We start from the raw sequence: 21,773 nt of genomic DNA, 5'->3' as shown, positions 1-21,773 counted from the left end.
ATCCCTGGACGCTGACATAACACCCACAGGGTGTCTGTCTGTGGACATCCTGCAGGACAGCTGGAAATAGCAGATCTACAAGCTCACAACGTGTCGCGAGCTTGTAGATCGGCTATTTTCATCATGCTTTATGTCTGTGGATATCTGTGAACCAAAATACTCCTATGTGAACTGGGGAGGGACCCCCCAAAATACTCATATGTGGACTGGGGAGGGACCCCCCAAAATACTCCTATGTGAACTGGGGAGGGACCCCCCAAAATACTCCTATGTGAACTGGGGAGGGACCCCCCAAAATACTCCTATGTGGACTGGGGAGGGACCCCCCAAAATACTCCTATGTGAACTGGGGAGGGACCCCCCAAAATACTCCTATGTGAACTGGGGAGGGACCCCCCAAAATACTCCTATGTGGACTCGGGAGGGACCCCCCAAAATACTCCTATGTGGACTGGGGAGGGACCCCCCAAAATACTCCTATGTGAACTGGGGAGGGACCCCCCAAAATACTCCTATGTGAACTGGGGAGGGACCCCCCAAAATACTGAACTGGGGATAAATATTGGTATAAATAAGTATACTAAAGTATCGCCACAGAGAATAAGTGTGTACTAAAGTGTGTGTGTGTGTGTGTGTGTGTGTGTGTGTGTGCGCGTGCGCGTGTGTGTGCGTGTGTGTGCAGCGTTCCTCCGTGGCCACAGAGGACAGGGAGATCTACGAGGAGTTGTTGACTCAGCAGGAGATCCAGAGCTGCATCGACCTCGTTAACAGTAAGACTAATTAATCAATTAACACATCGGCCTCGTTAACAGTAAGACTAATTAATCAATTAACACATCGACCTCGTTAACAGTAAGAGTAATTAATCAATTAACACATCGACCTCGTTAACAGTAAGAGTAATTAATCAATTAACACATCAACCTCGTTAACAGTAAGAGTAATTAATCAATTAACACATCAACCTCGTTAACAGTAAGAGTAATTAATCAATTAACACCTCAACCTCGTTAACAGTAAGAGTAATTAATCAATTAACACATCAACCTCGTTAACAGTAAGAGTAATTAATACATTGACACATCAACCTCGTTAACAGTAAGAGTAATTAATCAATTAACACATCAACCTTGTTAACAGTAAGACTAATGAATCAATTAACACATCAACCTCGTTAACATTAAGACTAATTAATCAATTAACACATCGACCTCAGACGCTTTACATCTTTGTTGTCACTTGAGCTTGTAGATCTGCTATTTTGCAATAGGTAAAGTGTAACAATGCTGAATGGGTTAAGTACAGTTTTCAGTCAGTCAATCACTCTGTGTCTTATCCTAACCCCAGTCAGTCAGTCAGTCAGTCAGTCAGTCAGTCAGTCAGTCAGTCAGTCAGTCAGTGACTCAGTCAGTCAGTCAGTCAGTCAGTCAGTCAGTCAGTGACTCAGTGACTCAGTCAGTCAGTCAGTCAGTCAGTCAGTCAGTCAGTGACTCAGTCAGTCAGTCAGTCAGTCAGTCAGTCAGTCAGTCAGTGACTCAGTGACTCAGTGACTCAGTCAGTCAGTCAGTCAGTCAGTGACTCAGTCAGTCAGTCAGTCAGTCAGTCACTTCTCTGTGTGTCTTCCTCTCCCTACAGTGCATGATGCAGTGAGGCAGGTCCAGAGGGCCGTCTCTGCCCAGGACGAGGCCTCTCTGCTGGGCAGCCTGAGGCAGGAGGCCCTGGGTCTGCTGGAGGTCCTGGACCACAACGCAGCCTGGTACCTGGAGAGCCTTACTGATGGGGTAGGCACGCACGCACGCACGCACGCACGCACGCACACACGCACAGTTTTATCTGGGGTTTGGAAGCCTTTTGAGCTGAAATGAACAGCAAAACAGTAAAAACAGTGACATCTGCAGGCTGTGACATCACAAACAGCCAGACTCTCAGAGCACTTATTTGAGCCAGAAAACCCCAGACCACAGGAAGTCTACTCAATGTTGTTTGGGTGCAACTGAGCAGAAAACCTAAACAAAATAAGAAAAATGACAAAACCCTTTTTTTGTTTATGTAACAATGCCTTTAGTTAACAGTGTTGACGCCACAGTCGTGGTTTATTTAATAATGTACAGGTTAGAGAAGACGTTAGGACCAGGTGTCTGACTGGAAGACGTTAAGACCAGGTGTCTCACTGGAAGACGTTAAGACCAGGTGTCTCACTGGAAGACGTTAGGACCAGGTGTCTCACTGGAAGACGTTAGGACCAGGTGTCTCACTGGGAGACGTTAGGACCAGGTGTCTCACTGGGAGACGTTAGGACCAGGTGTCTTACTGGGAGACGTTAGGACCAGGTGTCTCACTGGGAGACGTTAGGACCAGGTGTCTCACTGGGAGACGTTAGGACCAGGTGTCTCACTGGTAGACGTTAGGACCAGGTGTCTCACTGGGAGACGTTAGGACCAGGTGTCTCACTGGGAGACGTTAGGACCAGGTGTCTCACTGGGAGACGTTAGGACCAGGTGTCTCACTGGAAGACGTTAGGACCAGGTGTCTCACTGGGAGACGTTAGGACCAGGTGTCTCACTGGGAGACGTTAGGACCAGGTGTCTCACTGGGAGACGTTAGGACCAGGTGTCTCACTGGGAGACGTTAGGACCAGGTGTCTCACTGGAAGACGTTAGGACCAGGTGTCTCACTGGAAGACGTTAGGACCAGGTGTCTCAGTCCTGAATGGGTTAAAACAAAACAAGAAATGCCAACTGTCGCCATGCGCAAAAGTAGGCTAAACATCATGGCCTACTTGTGCACAAGCAGAGCGCGCAAATACTGCTACTAACTAATGTCTTGTGCGTGTGTGTGTGCGTGTGCGTGTGTGTGCGTGTGCGTGTGCGTGCGTGTGTGTGTAGACAGCGGTGCTGGACAGAGCAGAGATCCAAAGAGCCGTCACTTCCTGTAACGAAGAAGCCGAGGCCGAGAGACGAAGTAAGAACCCAGGGGTCACGACCTTCAGGGGTCACGACCTTCAGGGGCCAGAGGTCACCAGTATGTCCTACAGCATTGGTTCCCAAACTTCTTCATGTCAAGGACCCCCAAATTAACACTAATTAGCCCCGCGGACCCCCATTTGAAGAGATGTGCCAGGGACCCCCATAAGAGAAGATGTTTACGGCTCTAGCAGTGATTCTCAACCCGTTTAATTTCAAGGACCCCCAGTTTGACATGCATTAGTCTACGGACCCCCATTTAATGGCATTTCTATATCTGGGACCCCCGATGTATTATTGTGAAATCAATGATAATTTAACTCTGAGAGTGTACAAATTAGGGTCCATTTGGTGCTACTATAGGAGCATCACAGACAGTATGTTGTGCTGCTACTGTAGGAGCATCACAGAACAAGTGAAACCAAGAGTCAAGACACAAGTTCAGTAAAATGTTGATGCACTTGTCCGGAAAGATTTATTACAGGACAGGACAAGCCTTCCCCATTTAGACATGAGGACGATTCTACAAATGTCTTCTAAATCCTGACAGTTTTCTGATGTTTCTATGTCTCGCAAACATGTGGGCAACATTTGTGATAGCTCCAAATCCATACGGCCATCAACCCTTTAACAGTTTAATTTAATTTAAATGCTTGGGTGGTGGTGGGACCAAACATCACATAACAGCAACCAGGAACCATAGCAGAAGGAAGCACAGAATCACTAGACCTGTGCTGTAGAGCACAGAGTCACTAGACCACTGCTGTAGAGCACAGAGTCACTAGACCGGTGCTGTAGAGCACAGAGTCACTAGACCGGTGCTGTAGAGCACAGAGTCACTAGACCAGTGCTGTAGAGCACAGTCACTAGACCTGTGCTGTAGAGCACAGAGTCACTAGACCACTGCTGTAGAGCACAGAGTCACTAGACCTGTGCTGTAGAGCACAGAGTCACTAGACCTGTGCTGTAGAGCACAGAGTCACTAGACCGGTGCTGTAGAGCACAGAGTCACTAGACCGGTGCTGTAGAGCACAGTCACTAGACCTGTGCTGTAGAGCACAGAGTCACTAGACCACTGCTGTAGAGCACAGAGTCACTAGACCACTGCTGTAGAGCACAGAGTCACTAGACCACTGCTGTAGAGCACAGAGTCACTAGACCGGTGCTGTAGAGCACAGAGTCACTAGACCACTGCTGTAGAGCACAGAGTCACTAGAGCGGTGCTGTAGAGCACAGAGTCACTAGACCGGTGCTGTAGAGCACAGTCACTAGACCTGTGCTGTAGAGCACAGAGTCACTAGACCACTGCTGTAGAGCACAGAGTCACTAGACCGGTGCTGTAGAGCAACAGAGTCACTAGACCACTGCTGTAGAGCACAGAGTCACTAGACCTGTGCTGTAGAGCACAGAGTCACTAGACCGGTGCTGTAGAGCACAGTCACTAGACCACTGCTGTAGAGCACAGAGTCACTAGACCACTGCTGTAGAGCACAGAGTCACTAGACCACTGCTGTAGAGCACAGAGTCACTAGACCGGTGCTGTAGAGCAACAGAGTCACTAGACCACTGCTGTAGAGCACAGAGTCACTAGACCTGTGCTGTAGAGCACAGAGTCACTAGACCACTGCTGTAGAGCACAGAGTCACTAGACCTGTGCTGTAGAGCACAGAGTCACTAGACCACTGCTGTAGAGCACAGAGTCACTAGACCTGTGCTGTAGAGCACAGAGTCACTAGACCACTGCTGTAGAGCACAGAGTCACTAGACCTGTGCTGTAGAGCACAGAGTCACTAGACCGGTGCTGTAGAGTAGAGACTGACATTTTGTCGGGACTCCCGCGGGACACGGGATTCCCGCGGGATGGGATTAATATTTTTAATTATCCCGTGATCGGGACGGGACGGGAATAAAAGTTAACGGGAGTGTGCAAGAGCGTGAATGACGTTGGTCGCGCTGCCAAGTTCCAACCAAAAGAACAGAAGCACCCATTTTTGTTGTAGTCATCTTTCTGTGAGCCAACACTCTTTTGACTTGCTGACACAGGTCAAAAGAACTACATAGTTACCCATAATCCAGCAGTGCTAGTGCTGCCTTCCACAACACAAAAAACTCCTCCATGCAATCCAGTCGGGCTGGACGTCTTTTACAGTTTTATATGAAGACATCGCAATGCGGCCGTGTATGATTCTGCATCGTGCTGGTGCCGTGATTTAATCGATTATTTATAGCCAGATCATCCTGATGCATTTGTTTCCCCTGGCAGTGGCAACGTTGCAACTTTCAATTGTGATGCTACGTTAGCTACATGCTAACGCTGTTACTGTTAGCTAGCTCCCTGAACAGCTGTCTGAGCGAATGTTCAAAGCAAAGCAAAGTTACTATATTTACCCAGGGTAACTGGACTAAGCATCAGATACTTGTTTTCAATACATCGTCTCCCTTCTTTCTCCCAACCGAGTCCCATACACCAGTGGTTCCCAAACATGTTCGTGTCAAGGACCCCTAAATCGACATTTATTAGCCCGCGGACCCCCATTTGAAAATATGCCAGGGGCGGGGACCCCCATAAGAGAAGATTTTTATTACGGTTCTAGCTGTGATTCTCAACCATTTTAATTTCAAGGACCCCCAGTTTGACATGCATTAGTCTACGGACCCCCATTTAATGGCATTTTTATTGCTGGTACACCCAAATTATATTGTAAAATCAATCAAGTTAATTTAACTCTGAGTGTACAAATGGAACAACATTTGGTTCCATTTGTACACTCCCATAACATAATTTGTTAGACCCATAAGGGTCCATTTGGTTCCAAACTATTATTTAGCTGGGGACCCCCTGGAACTCTCTCAAGGACCCCTGGGAACCACTGCCATACACATAGACTTGTACACTGAATAAATATTCATATAGAGTTAAATTAACACTGAGGGTTTGTTTTATCTTAATTGACAAAACACTTGTTAACTGTTAAGCTTTAAGTTCTGTTCAGGGAAAAACAGTGTCATAGGACTTAAATTAAGTGTCGGAACTGTATTTGGTAGTCAAAGTTAAATCCAACACTTTATTTATTTTAATTTTATTGGTAGGATATCTGTCTTGAGAAGCCAGAAGTGATAGATAGATAGGCCTAGATGGATAGATGGATAGATGGATCGATCGATCAATTGCCTAAAAAAAAAAGAACAGGAGCGGGATGGGAGCGGGAGTAATTTCGAGTGGGAGCGGGATGGGATCAGGAGTCATTCTACAGGAGTGGGACAGGATGGGATTTTTTTTTAACTCTGGCCCAGGATTGGGACAGGACAGGATTTTTTCTGTGGGAGTGGGACAGGACAGGAGTGAAAATCCACTCCCGTGTCAGTCTCTACTGTAGAGCACAGAGTTGGTAACGATGGAAGGTGGAGAGCTATGCCCCACCCGGCTATGCAACACCCGTTGTACCCGTGTCAGAGTACCCGTTGTACCCGTGTCAGAGTGTCAGAGTACCCGTTGTACCCGTGTCAGAGTACCCGTTGTACCCGTGTCAGAGTGTCAGAGTACCCGTTGTACCCGTGTCAGAGTACCCGTTGTACCCGTGTCAGAGTGTCAGAGTACCCGTTGTACCCGTGTCAGAGTACCCGTTGTACCCGTGTCAGAGTACCCGTTGTACCCGTGTCAGAGTTTTGATTGATTGATTGATTGAAGAATTTATTAACAGTTTTCAGAATTACAGTACATTTCAAGCACAAACTCAATACAAAGGCTGTTAACTGTGAGTGGACGACCCAATTAAGCATTACACTTGTTTCCAATAGGGTCCACCATGTTCAAATCATCAAAACATTTAGAGACGTACAAATAGACACTTCTATAGACAGAACAGGAATTCATCATAAAGGAGGTAAAAAGGGAAAAGAAATATATACAGTGAGGGGAAAAAAGGGGGGGGCGGGGGGGGGATTCAGATTTTACGGGGGCCAGTTTCGAATTGCAGCCATCCGTAGGTGCCCTTTGAGAGCGGTTTTGAAGGAGTCAAGGGATTCGCCTAAGCCTAAGCCATTCCAGCCTGTCGAAGTGGGCAGGGGTGAGGTGGGTTCGGGGGGCTAGATCAAGTACCCGTTGTACCCGTGTCAGAGTACCCGTTGTACCCGTGTCAGAGTACCCGTTGTACCCGTGTCAGAGTACCCGTTGTACCCGTGTCAGAGTACCCGTTGTACCCGTGTCAGAGTACCCGTTGTACCCGTGTCAGAGTACCCGTTGTACCCGTGTCAGAGTACCCGTTGTACCCGTGTCAGAGTACCCGTTGTACCCGTGTCAGAGTACCCGTTGTACCCGTGTCAGAGTACCCGTTGTACCCGTGTCAGAGTACCCGTTGTACCCGTGTCAGAGTACCCGTTCCACCCATCTGTGTCCCTTTATTCCTATATATGGAGTTCTGTGTCAGGCATGCCTAAAGTGTTTTGCCTAATCTCATTGATTGTGACATCACGGAATCTACAGGTGAGGGGTCTTAGGCTCGTTAGGTCCACTGGCAGAGCCTGACCAGAGCCTTTTGTGGCGGTTCTGGACAACCGTGTATCTGACCGACTCGACACCGGGCACTGCACTCCCTGTGGGGGTGTGTGTCAAATTTGAACACGCACATAGCATATATAATAATAATAATAATAATAATTAATTTTATTTATATTGCACTTTTCATTCACAAAGAATCCCAGAGTGCATCATGGTTTACACGTGCACGCATATGTAAAACATATAATCTATCACAGAAGGTTAAAAACCGGGTTAACAAAAAAACGAAAGCGACAGTTCAACACAAAAAGGCCTTCCGAAACAGGAAGGTTTTCAGGCCTGTTTTAAAAGATTCTACAGTCTGCGGCACTCTCAGGTCCATGGGGAGGCTGTTCACTCTCAGGTCCATGGGGAGGCTGTTCACTCTCAGGTCCATGGGGAGGCTGTTCACTCTCAGGTCCATGGGAAGGCTGTTCACTCTCAGGTCCATGGGGAGGCTGTTCACTCTCAGGTCCATGGGGAGGCTGTTCACTCTCAGGTCCATGGGGAGGCTGTTCACTCTCAGGTCCATGGGGAGGCTGTTCACTCTCAGGTCCATGGGGAGGCTGTTCACTCTCAGGTCCATGGGGAGGCTGTTCACTCTCAGGTCCATGGGGAGGCTGTTCCATAGGCGTGGTGCTGCCGAGCAAAAGGCCCGGTCCCCCATGGTGCGCAGTTTGGTGTCAGGAACCTGGAGTAGGAGTTTGTTTGCAGATCTGAGGGTGCGGGTGGAGGTTGTTTTTGGAGGGTTGATTAGTGACTGTAGGTAGGGAGGGGCGTGTCCGTTTATGCAGTTGTAAGTGATCAGCAGGACCTTGTAGTGGATCCTGGCTGTAATGGGGAGCCAGTGATCAGCAGGACCTTGTAGTGGATCCTGGCTGTAACGGGGAGCCAGTGCAGTGTGAAGAGGATGGGTGTTATATGGTCATGTTTGCGGACTCTCATTAGGACCCTGGCAGCGCTGTTCTGGGTGTACTGCAGCTTCTGTACATTTTTGCCAGGAATCCCAATGAAGAGGGCGTTGCAGTAGTCCAGTCTAAAGGAGATAAAGGCATGGATGAGCTTCTCTGCATCTGACTGGGTTAGAAGGGGGCGGAGTTTGGAGATGGTTTTGAGATGGTGGTTCTGCACAGATGCTTTATATGGTCATTGAATGCCAGGTGAGGATCAAACTTGACACCCAAGTTTGTGACTGAGGAGGAGAAGGGGATAACCTGGCCGTCGAAGGTGAGATGGGACACATGGGGCATGAATGAACCTGGTGTGGTGTGCCAACAAGAAGGGCTTCAGTTTTGCTACTGTTTAACTGAAGGAAGTTGTTGCTCATCCATGCCTTTATCTCCTCAAGACAGGTGGTGAGACATGATATGGCTGCAGAGGGGTTGGGGGCAGTCTTTATGTACAGCTGGGTGTCATCAGCATAACAATGGAAGGAAAGTCCACGTCCGCTGATGACACGACCAAGGGGCAGCATGTAAATAATAAATAGGAGCGGGCCAAGAACCGAACCCTGCGGAACACCACACGTGACAGGGAGCAGCTTGGACTTGCACCCTCCCAGTGAGACATATTCAGTCCTATCAGACAGGTAGGACTGAAACCACTTAAGTGCAGTGCCTGACAGTCCAGTGGCAGTGTGTAGACGCTCCAGGAGGATAGCATGATCCACCGTATCAAATGCAGCGGTTAGGTCAAGGAGGATGAGGAGAGATGGTGATCCTTCATCAGCTGCCATCAACAGGTCATTTGTCACCCTCAGCAGGGCCGTTTCAGTACTGTGGGCTGTACGAAACCCAGACTGAAATGTCTCAAAAAGGTCGTTGTGATTGAGATGGTCCTGGAGCTGAGAGGCAACCACCTTCTCTAACACCTTGGAAATAGGCCTGTAATTGGCCAGAACCTCCGGGTCCAGGGTGGGCTTCTTTAGAAGGGGACGGATGACAGCAACCTTGAGAGCAGATGGGACATGACCAGTTTGAAGGGAGATGTTGACAGTTTGTGTGATGAGAGGACCGAGGGTGGGAATGTGTGGTTTAAGCAGAGCAGTGGGAATGGGGTCCAGGGCACATGTGCAGGATTTCATCTTGCTGAGGATTTTCTCCATGTGGCTCTGCTGAACCTCAGTGAAATATGGGAGCGACAGGACAATCCCCAGCAGGGGGTTGGTGCCAGGAGAAGGCAGGGGGGAGGGGCTGGGCATCAGAGAGCGAATGTTGTTGACCTTGGATCTAAAAAAGTCAATCAAATGATTACATTGCTCCTCAGTTGCCTCAGTTGAGGAAGATGATTGTGGCTTCAGAAGATTGTCTATAGTGGAGAAAAACTGTTTAGAGTTGCCAGGGTTTCTATTGATTAGGTCGGAGTAGAACTGAGACTGAGAATCTTTAAGGGATTTGGAATATGCCTTTTGATGCTCACGGAAAATCTGCTTATGCACAGTGAGCCCAGAGTGCTTGAAGCGTCGTTCCAGAACCCGCCCAGTTCTTTTCATTTTCCACAGTTCCTCTGTGAACCAGCGTGAAGATCTGACCTCACGTGTCTTGACAGGCATGGAGGTCAAAAACACTGCTCAAGGATGTGTTATAGTGCTCTACTATTTCATCCATTGAATCGGAGACTGGGAGGGAGATGTTCTGAAGATCCATGGTCATGGTGGTTGGATCAATGTTTTTCCAGTTTCGGAAAACCATTTGCCGCTTCGGTCTGGTAGGGGGCAGCAGAAATGTCAAGGCTATTGAGACCACCTTGTGGTCAGACACACCCAGACTTTAGACCTGCAGGTTGTTAATGAGGGAAGAGTCAGTGATGACTAAGTCAAGGGTGTGCCCCTTGTTGTGAGTAGGAACCTCAACATGTTGCTGCAGGCCAAGACACTCAAGTGCACTCAAGAACTATGTTGCAAAATGACAGGAGGGATTGTCCACATGAATATTCAGATCACCAATAATCACAGTGTTTGGTGACACAGTGCAGAGTGAGGTGAGTAAATCATCTATTTCAGGGAGGAAGGATGGGTTAGGTTTGGGACGTCGGTAGATGTGGAGAACTGTCATGGAGTTTGGTGGTTTACTTTTGAATGCAAGGCATTCAATGGAAGAAAAGCCAGACATCGGCAGGGGAGACAGTTTCAGTTCAGCCCGGTGTATGATGGCCAAGCCACCACCACGGGTGGTGCGGGCTTTATTAAACTCTGAATAATCCCCTGGATTATGGAAGGTTTCAACTAGGCACATGAAATCAAGTTCTTTCTCCAAGATATGATTATGTATGAGGGAGGATTTATTGGTAATAGATGCATTCCATAGTTCCATGGTGACACTGGCAGGAGACAGAGCTGATGGTAGAAATCTCTGCAACCTCCGCAGCACACGGCGATCCACTCCACGTTTTCCATCCCGCCTAGTATTGGACGTTACCGTCGATGACGCCACCATGTCGAGGTTTGTTTTGCTTCCTGTCTGGTTCCGCAGCTCTGTAACCTCGGCGAGAGCCTCTGTGGACATAGTAGCGGCTGCAGGGTCTGTGTTTTAGTATCCCGAGCTGTTGACAGTGGATTAAAATCCCTACATCGGGTGGCACTGCAGACGCTGTAGCTGTGGAGCGGTGTATGATAACATTGCCAGCACGGTAAATAAAAACAGCAGACAAAACAAGCTGGGTCGTTTGCCAACGAGTCCAGGCTGGGCTAGCCAGCCAGCGCTACATCCAGCTGGTGTTTTCTTCCACGTTACGTCCAGCTATCCAGCTATCCAGCTATCCAGCTATCCAGCTACCCAGCTATCCAGCTATCCAGCTACCCAGCTACCCAGCTACCCAGCTATCCAGCTACCCAGCTACCCAGCTATCCAGCTATCCAGCTACCCAGCTATCCAGCTATCCAGCTATCCAGCAATCCAGCATCCAGCTGTCCAGCTGTCCAGCTATCCAGCTATCCAGCTCAGGAAGCAATCAAAAATAGACGCACAAGACACGAACAAAAGGAGGCCAAAAAAGTAGTAATAAAAGTCACGCTAATCAAACTAGTCAAAGAGGAGCGGCAGCCAGTGCGCCAGCGTGCCCTCTTTTTTTGGGACTCATTTGAATGACCACCTGTGCATCCCGGGACCCATTACATTGAAAACCTATTTACATCACTGTATTGGCTGTTGCTAGTCATGGCTGCCAGTTCCTATTGGCTGTTGCTAGTCATGGCTGCCAGTTCCTATTGGCTGTTGCTAGTCATGGCTGCCACTTCCTATTGGCTGTTGCTAGTCATGGCTGCCACTTCCTATTGGCTGTTGCTAGTAGGCATGTAACGATTCACTCAACTCACGATACGATTCGTATCACGATATGAGGTTCACGATACGATTTTTCACGATATTTTAAACAAATTATTTTCCAGACAAAAATGACAAATTAATTTCTCTTAAACAAATCCAGTACTTTCTTTTGCAATACGGTTTGTTCTCAATACTGTAGCAACTACCAAATGACAGGAAACCTTTCCTTTGTCTTCCACAAATCTCAAATCCTTTTTTTTTAAAAACAATACTCACTCTAGTCTCTTACCCTCTTTTCAATACTGTAGGCTTTAAGCTATCCTGGAACTCACCTATGCTTTCTATGGCATAGGCAGCTCCCGGCAGGATCCGCCGGCAGAAACTGTGCGCAGCTGCTGGACATGAGACTAATTAATTAGAGCGACAGAGAGAGAGAGGAGCGTGTGTCTGTACAGGTGTGCGTGTGTGCGTCAATTTAACAAAGGTGCAGACGATCAGAAATCAGCAGAGAGTGATCGACGTTTGCGCTACTGTATGCCAATTTGAAGTGGACTCGGACCCAGACCCCTTTCTTTCTCCCTGGAAATAATAACGTCTGGGTTTCCGAGGCTAGCTTTAGGCTATCAAAGAATGTTCTTTCCCTGAGGTACTAGATAATGCAACTGTGCTGTAAGCCTGCAACGCAAGGCACACACTAAGGCATATTAGTTCTTGTCGTTGTCTTAACTCTTACATTAACTAACATTTCTCTTACACAAATCCAGTATTTTCTTTTACAATATTATTTGTTCTCAACAAACACTGTTGAATCAACACTCTAGCAAATAGGAAACTTGTTTATCATTGCTCTTCCACAAATCTCTTACCACCCTTTTCAACCTTTTCAATACTGTATCAAAGAATGCTTTTTTAATATGCTGAGGTTAGCATAAGGCAACTGTAGGCTAGTGTAACTTAAATCTGTAAACTATGCCAGGCAGGCACAAATTAAGGCATATTCTTTTCTTTGTCTTAACAAAAATGAAATGCTACACAAATCCAGTATTTTCTTTTAGGAGGTAGCATAAGGCATTAAAGGCAACTGTATAAAATAAAGAATAACTTCAAATATATTGTCTTACCAAAAATAAAATACTTTCAAAACAAATCCCTGAAAAAATAAATAAATTATAAATAAAATATGTTCAACTTCAAAATGAAATAATCAAACTAGGCTTAGTTTACATTTGAATTTACATGTTTGTTCTCTCTCTCTCTTTTTTTTCTTTCCTTTTTTTACATGTTTTTTTTTTAAGGAATACGAGGATGTCTACATTCTCATAGCCTGGCTAATAAGCCAGACCGAATCAGCCGTTGGCAATTTTTTTTTTTACGGATTACGGTCTGGAGAGGCTCAATTGTACGCCCATTTCCTACACCAGAGAACTGGTGTGGCCAATCGGGACACGGTATGCAATATGGGCGGGCTTTGGTACAGTGACGTTCAATGCTTGAGACCTTTGACTGACAAGAGAGAGAAAATGTTTGAACCCGCCCCCCAGGAAACAAGCATACACAGCATCTCCAGACTCAAATACCACACGACAGTGTGATTTGAGTCTGGCTTATTAGCCAGGCTAACATTCTCAGGCAGCAGCTGAGATCTCTGAGCATTCACAATATCCCCTGCTGTTGAAAAGACTCTTTCGCTGGGGACAGAGGTGGCTGGTATTGAGAGGAAGGCTTTTGCTAGAGGGGAAAGCAGTGGGTATTGCCTTCGCTGGGGACAGAGGTGGCTGGTATTGAGAGGAAGGCTTTTGCTAGAGGGGAAAGCAGTGGGTATTGCCTTCGCTGGGGACAGAGGTGGCTGGTATTGAGAGGAAGGCTTTTGCTAGAGGGGAAAGCAGTGGGTATTGCCTTTTATTTTCCTTCCACCACTTGAGTGGGCAGCTTGTGAGGGGAATACATTTTTCACTGTTGTACGTATCCATCTCTCTCTCAATCTCAATGATGGGCCGTGCAGCTGGTGGTTCAGTGTCAGTGAAAGTCTCTCCAAGGAGGTCTTCCAAGGCTGTCTTCTTGGCAGGCGGTTCTTCCACAGCAGGTCCTGCTGCAGGTGTGCGGCCACTGGTACCTGCTACGTCCCCATCTGTCTCCATCGCATCATCACTGGTGGTCTGAGTGGCCTGTAAATAGCAGGGGAAAAAAAGAAAAGTCAAATAGACAGGAGTCTCCTTTATCACAGAAACAACTACTTGCTAGACAGGAAGGCATCTAGAAAATAAAGATAGACTAGGCCATACCATGAACCACCAAGCCAGGCATTAACACATAATAAAGATAGACTAGGCCATACCATGAACCACCAAGCCAGGCATTAACACATAATAAAGATAGACTAGGCCATACCATGAACCACCAAGCCAGGCATTAACACATTACAATTAATATTAAATAATCATACAAGAAAATAACTACTCAATAAAACATTTTAAGTATTAAAAAGGGACATAAAATGTTGAGTACCTGGTTGTAAAACTGCACAGCTTTCTCCTTCAGCCTCCGGTACACATCAGTGCGCTCCTCTTCCTCTTGTAGATGAGACAGGGTGCGGAATCTGGGGTCTAATGCGGTGTACTCCAGCAGGTACTCCATGTCATCTGTGTACCTGCTGGACAGGTTGGTGAGGATGGCTCTCTTCAAGCTGCTCACGACGGCTGACTCCTTCTCTTGGGGCAGGACGGCTGACTCTCTCTCATGGGGTAACAGTTCTTTCTCAATCATGTGCTTTAATGGTGCAATGAGAGACGCCGTTGGTTTTTTTTCATCACACAGGGGCTTTGGGGCAGCGGTGGCCTAAGGGTTAGAGGAGCACCCTTGTTGCCGAAAGGTTGCCGGTTCGATTCCCCGGACGGGCAGGAAAAATCTGGGTGGGGAAGTGATTGTCATCACTCACCCAACACCGCTGAAGTGCCCTTGAGCAAGGCACTGAACCCCCAACTGCTCCCCCTGGAGCTGCTTAGTGGCCAACAGTATAAGACTGTGGTTGTACTGGTCAGCTCCCAGGTTTTAATGTGTGTCTGTGTGTGTTTCTATGTGCAGGGCGTTGCTGAAAATGAGCACTTGTGCTCAGCTACTACCCTGGGTAAATAAAGGATAATAAAAATAAATAAAAAAGAAACCTATCCAGATCCTCCCCATACCTTCGAATTGTTTCGGTGCTGAGAGTTGCTGCGATAACTTCTTGCTGCTCGAGATATCTTTCAAGCATATCCAGACTGCTGTTCCAGCGGGTTGTTCACCAAGCCCCAGCGCCTCTTGTTTGGATTTCAGCACAGCAGCTGCAGTAGTGCTTCGGTGAAAGAATGCTGCCACACGCCTCACACGACCCAGCAAGCGGTGGACAGAATTCACTTTCAAACCCGCCTGCGAGGCCAGGTTTAAAGTGTGAGCAAAACACTTAATATGGGGCGCAAACCCACCGGCCTCTCTCACCACAACATCCATGTTCCTCGCGTTGTCTGACACGATAGGAATGTCACGATTAGCCTGCGTAAGATTCCATTCCTCCACAGCTGTTGTCAGTACTTCGCCTATGTTACGACCAGTGTGCGATTCGTACAGAGGGCGAGTTTGAAGCACAAAGTTAACCATCTCCCAGTCGCTCGTAATACCATGGGCTGTGATTGTGATATAACTCTCAGTGGCGCTCGATGTCCACCCATCTGTCCACCCATCTGTCCACCCATCTCGATGTCCACCCGTCTGTTGTAATCGCTATGGTATCTACATCTTCGAGGCGCTGAATCACTTTGTGTTTCGTTTCTCTGTAAAGCTTGGGCACTACTTTCTCGCTGAAGTGCGGGCGTGGCGGGATTTTATATTTCGGCTCCAGCGTGTGCACCATTTTCTTAAACCCGAAATTTTCAACAACGGAGAACGGTCTCATATCAAGTGCCATGAAAGCAGCAATGCACCTCGTTATCTGCTGGGATCTTGCACCCGTGGGGGGTAGGGGTGTTCCAAATCCTCTTGGCAGTGTGGTTTGGTCGGTCGACATGAGTTTATTTGAGTCACCGTCTGACTGTGTAGCTGGAGGGGTTTCCTGGAGCTTCTCTTCATGATGTCGGTTTACACCATCATGTTGCTTGTGTTGGTGTTGTAGGGAAGCAGCTTTTTGCAATATCGGCATACTGTGTGTGTCTTGTCTATTACCTTAGCGCCATTTTCATTTGTTGTCTTAGGAAAGCCAACATTTTTCCAAGCCTTTGACTTGAAACCAAGTGGTGGGGGCACAATTTCCATATCACTTGATTCACTTCCACTGACCCCCACCATGACTGAGTCACTTTTCCCTCTCTTCTCCTCCTCTTTTATCTATATATATATAGATAAATCGTTAGCAGAGAGTACACTGGGTTCCCCCAGTGTACTCTCTGCTGCCCCATCTGGCGGAGTCAGGTTAGTTGATATCCGTCGTATCGGCGTCTTTTTTGTCTCTTAGCCTTGTGGCATGGCCTCCCTGCCCTGCCATATTATTCACTCACATACGCAGCGAATTTAATTAGTAATAAGTCGTATGTTCTACCTTTTTGTGTTAAGTTTGAGCCACAGGTTTTCACTGCACCATGCCACGCCGGCGCATGCGCATACACATCGTGCGTATATATATATATATATATATATATACACGCACGTTTAACATAACTACAGGTGGTAGCACAATGCTAACAGACATGCTAACATGTTTAATAGAACTACAGGCGGTAGCACAATGCTAACAGACATGCTAACATGTTTAACAGAACTACAGGCGGTAGCACAATGCTAACAGACATGCTAACATGTTGTTTAACACCTTAGAAGCCCGGAACTATTTAATCCAGTTCATCCAGGGTGCCCATCATTTGTAGCGCACGGAACACTTTTACCGGCGCACCGGAAGCTGGTGTGCATGTCTGTGTAGCAGCTAACAATAGCCACACCACTCTAGAGTCTATCGACAACAACGGGAGGTAATAATAAATCTATCGCGACTAGCGACTGGACCGCTGAGCGCCGTCTAACACAGGATCTTTAGACGGGATGATTTAGATCGAGAGTTATGATCGTTTTAAGATTTTCGTTTTCGTCAGCTAAACAGGCAGGGGAGATTTTCGATGACGTGTCACTTTTTGACACGTCATCGGATCGGGCAACAAGTGCTCCAAGGCTCTAGAGCAATGCGAACGGTTTTGTTTTCATTCATCTCCGTCTTGTTTATCAATCTCCGTGTTGGGCACTTGACCGTGACCTTGAACTTGGACGGAGAACTCCGACTTGGACATTCAAGGTGTTAACAGAACTACAAGCGGTAGCACAATGCTAACAGACATGCTAACATGTTGTTTAACTGAACTGCAGACATGCTAACATGTTGTTTAACAGAACTACAAGCGGTAGCACAATTCTAACAGACATGCTAACATGTTGTTTAACAGAACTACAAGTGGTAGCACAATTCTAACAGACATGCTAACATGTTGTTTAACAGAACTACAAGCGGTAGCACAATGCTAACAGACATGCTAACATGTTGTTTAACAGAACTACAAGCCGTAGCACAATGCTAACATGCATGCTAACATGTTGTTTAACAGAACTACAAGCGGTAGCACAATGCTAACAGACATGCTAACATGTTTAATAGAACTACAGGCGGTAGCACAATGCTAACAGACATGCTAACATGTTGTTTAACAGAACTACAAGCGGTAGCACAATGCTAACAGACATGCTAACATGTTGTTTAACAGAACTACAAGCGGTAGCACAATGCTAACAGACATGCTAACATGTTGTTTAACAGAACTACAAGCCGTAGCACAATGCTAACATGCATGCTAACATGTTGTTTAACAGAACTACAGGCGGTAGCACAATGCTAACAGACATGCTAACATGTTGTTTAACAGAACTACAGGCGGTATCGGACATCAACGCAGCGATTCGTCTCGGCGACGCCACAGAGACCACAGAGATACTGTCCAATCCTGACGCTCAGCTGCCAATCATCTACCACACGGCTGCTGCTCTCTACCAATCAGAGCTGTTCAGCCTGCAGCTGCAGAGCAAGGTGCACGCACGGACGCACACACACGCACACACACACACACACACACACACACACACACACACACACACACACACACACACACACACACACACACACACACACACACACACACACACACACACACACACACACACACACAAAAGTTAGCATCTTATAACAGAAATCATTAATATACATATGATCTTTGATGGTCATATGATCCCATCCTTAGAGTGGTCCCAGTCATAATAATGTTGATATGATCCCATCGTCAGAGTGGTCAGAGTCATATTAATGTTGATATGATCCCATCCTTAGAGTGGTCTGAGTCACGAGGAGCTGAGCGTTGCCGTGGAGATGCTGTCGGCGGTGGCGGTTCTTAACGAGGTTCTGGACACGGCGGACTCGTTGGCGGTCGGCGAACAACTGAGCGACTCTCCGCTGGGCTTCACCAACATGGAGCACGACAACATCAACAGGTAGCTATGATGCTAACATGGTAGCTATAATTCTAACATGGTAGCTATAATGCTACGGCTAACATGGTAGCTATAATGCTAACATGGTAGCTATAATGCTAACATGGTAGCTATAATGCTAACATGGTAGCTATAATTCTAACATGGTAGCTATAATTCTAACATGGTAGCTATAATGCTAATGCTAACATGGTAGCTATAATGCTAACATGGTAGCTATAATGCTAACATGGTAGCTATAATGCTAACATGGTAGCTATAATGCTAATGCCAACATGGTAGCCATAATGCTAACATGGTATAATGCTAACATGGTAGCTATAATGTTAACATGGTAGCTATAATGCTAACATTGTAGTTCATAATCTAACGTTTCGTAGGTACTCTGACACGCTGATCGCGCTCCGTCGCGCGGCCGTGGATCGAGGCCAGGAGTTCCTGGCGTGGAACGACGTTCAGAAGTGCATCGATGCCGTCAACGTGCAGGTCTACGAGGAACACCAACGTAATACTTTATTTATTGTATTTATTGTATTAATTTCCATCCATTTCCGTATTACTGTGGAACAGTGCGTTCATCCAATCCGCTATTCAATACCCTGGAACAACATCTTTTCAGATGGGGGTCGGTGGCCAAATACAACCACTGATCACAGCAAAACTGTCATGATTTAGAAGACATTTGTAGAATCTGGTGTCAGTCCTAAAAGGCTCTAAATGTCTGTGCTGCACCGGAGCAGCCGTTCCAGGGTTAGGGTTCCTGTGCTGCACCGGAGCAGCTGTTCCAGGGTTAGGGTTCCTGTGCTGCACCGGCGCAGCCCTGCCAGGGTTAGGGTTCCTGTGCTGCACCGGAGCAGCTGTTCCAGGGTTAGGGTTCCTGTGCTGCACCGGAGCAGCCCTGCCAGGGTTAGGGTTCCTGTGCTGCACCGGAGCAGCTGTTCCAGGGTTAGGGTTCCTGTGCTGCACCGGAGCAGCCCTGCCAGGGTTAGGGTTCCTGTGCTGCACCGGAGCAGCTGTTCCAGGGTTAGGGTTCCTGTGCTGCACCGGAGCAGCCCTGCCAGGGTTAGGGTTCCTGTGCTGCACCGGAGCAGCCGTTCCAGGGTTAGGGTTCCTGTGCTGCACCGGAGCAGCCGTTCCAGGGTTAGGGTTACTGTGCTGCACCGGAGCAGCCGTTCCAGGGTTGAGGCGCGTTGGTAGACTCCCTTTGTTTGTGAAAACTACATATTTAGAAGGAATTTGCGGAATCGACCTCAGGTCTTAACGGGGTTTAAGGAACGCAGATAGTTGAGAGGTGAAGACGCCATGTTCATCTTCCTCTCCTCTCTCCAGGTGTCATGGCCGTGGCTGTAGAGCAGGGGTTCTCAACCCGTGGGTCGAGACCCCTCAGGGGGTCGCCAAATTATTTTGGGGGGTCCCCAACTGAATGGCTGGAAAATGGAAATGAAGAGTTTACATATAATCCACATAGTACATAAATACACCTTCCCTAATGATTATATCTGGTTTCAGTATTTATTTATGGTGTATTTATTAAGGTTATTGTAGCGGTCAATTTTATATTGGGGGTCGGGAGGGGGCGGGGCGGGGGTCCCGAGACAGTGCCAAAGCATCTCTGGGGGTCCCCGGCCAAAAACGTTGAGAACCCCTGCTGTAGAGTAACAGATAGTTCCATATTGAGGTATGTTCCTCTCCTCTCCAGGCGTCATGGCCGTGGCTGTAGAGTAACAGATAGTTCCAGATAGTAATGTCACCTCTCCAGGCGTCATGGCCGTCACTGTAGTTACAGATAGTTCCATATTGAGGTAATGTTTCCTCTCTTCAGGCGTCATGGCCGTGGCTGTAGTTACAGATACATAAAGTAATGATGTTATTCTCCTCTCCAGGTGTCATGGCCGTGGCTGTAGAGTAACAGATAGTTCCAGATAGTAATGTCACCTTTCCAGGCGTCATGGCCGTCACTGTAGTTACAGATAGTTCCATATTGAGGTAATGTTTCCTCTCTTCAGGCGTCATGGCCGTCACTGTAGTTACAGATAGTTCCATATTGAGGTAATGTTTCCTCTCTCCAGGCGACATGGCCGTCACTGTAGTTACAGATAGTTCCATATTGAGGTAATGTTTCCTCTCTTCAGGCGTCATGGCCGTGGCTGTAGTTACAGATACATAAAGTAATGATGTTATTCTCCTCTCCAGGCTTCATGGCCGTGGCTGTAGAGTAACAGATAGTTACAGATAGTAATGTCACCTCTCCAGGCGTCATGGCCGTCACTGTATTTACAGATAGTTCCATATTGAGGTAATGCCACCTCTCCAGGCGTCATGGCCGTCACTGTAGTTACAGATATATAAGGTAATGTTCTCCCCCCTCCCCCAGGCGTCGTCGCTGTAGTTACAGATATATACGGTAATGTTCTCCCCCCTCCCCCAGGCGTCATGGCCATGGCTGTAGTTACAGATATATAAGGTAATGTTCTCCCCCCTCCCCCAGGCGTCATGGCCATGGCTGTAGTTACAGATATATAAGGTAATGTTCTCCCCCCTCCCCCAGGCGTCATGGCCATGGCTGTAGTTACAGATATATACGGTAATGTTCTCCCCCCTCCCCCAGGTGTCATGGCCGTGGCTGAGATCAACGAGGCTGTGGACTCGGGGGACTACGAGCAGACGCTGGCGGCTCTGACACTGCCCAGCGCCCAGCTGAGCGGAGTTAACCCCCGCACCGCCAAGCACTACCACGACGCCCTGAGGGACGCCAAGAGCCTGCTGTGTGAGGTACACTACACTACACTACCCACAATGCACTGCTGTGTGAGGTACACTACACTACACTACCCACAATGCACTGCTGTGTGAGGTAAAACTACACTACACTACCCACCATGCACTGCTGTGTGAGGTAAAACTACACTACACTACCCACCATGCACTGTTGTGTGAGGTAAACTACACTACCCACCATGCACTGCTGTGTGAGGAACACTACACTACCCACCATGCACTGCCGTGTGAGGAACACTACACTACACTACCCACCATGCACTGCTGTGTGAGGAACACTACACTACACTACACTACATTGTAATGCATAGATATAGACACCCATCATTTCCCTCCCGTCCACCCACTCTTCCCCAATGCAGAGACAACACTAGAGGAAGGACAGGGGGACAAAATATACAGAAATAAAGAGGTAAATAAATTAAAAGAGAGGGGGGGGGCAGGGCATGGATCTCTACACAGAGGACACATTATTTCAACGCAAAATGTTCGTGTTCAGGAGAGTTTGAAAAGAGGCAATTCTCCTGCTGCTGGCAGGGACAAGGGGGGCATTTGTATTATTGTCACCGTGCTGCATTTGTGGTCTGGAGCCCTCTGTTGGCACTGAGGAGAGCTGCGGTGTGCTCTGGAGCCCTCTGGTGGAACTGAGGAGAGCTGCGGTGTGCTCTGGAGCCCTCTGGT

At 47.6% G+C, this 21,773-nt stretch overlaps 1 protein-coding gene across 2 annotated transcripts in view; it reads left to right on the top strand.

Annotated features, from left to right (window-relative positions):
- iqgap2 (IQ motif containing GTPase activating protein 2) overlaps positions 1 to 21,773 on the top strand; it is a 169,413-nt gene that overhangs the window by 89,969 nt on the left and 57,671 nt on the right. For both annotated transcript variants that reach the window (XM_079518014.1, XM_079518015.1), the window contains 7 exons: positions 683 to 770; positions 1,636 to 1,781; positions 2,886 to 2,961; positions 17,696 to 17,856; positions 18,154 to 18,314; positions 18,695 to 18,819; positions 20,923 to 21,086. In XM_079518014.1, the coding sequence (XP_079374140.1) occupies positions 683 to 770; positions 1,636 to 1,781; positions 2,886 to 2,961; positions 17,696 to 17,856; positions 18,154 to 18,314; positions 18,695 to 18,819; positions 20,923 to 21,086 (921 nt within the window). The remainder of the gene's footprint in view (positions 1 to 682; positions 771 to 1,635; positions 1,782 to 2,885; positions 2,962 to 17,695; positions 17,857 to 18,153; positions 18,315 to 18,694; positions 18,820 to 20,922; positions 21,087 to 21,773) is intronic.

This window comes from Electrona antarctica (genome assembly GCF_951216825.1).
Source record: "Electrona antarctica genome assembly, chromosome: 13".
NCBI classification, from domain to species: Eukaryota; Metazoa; Chordata; class Actinopteri; order Myctophiformes; family Myctophidae; genus Electrona; species Electrona antarctica.
Note: the sequence above shows the minus strand (reverse complement) of the source record. Positions and strands in the feature narration are given on the sequence as shown.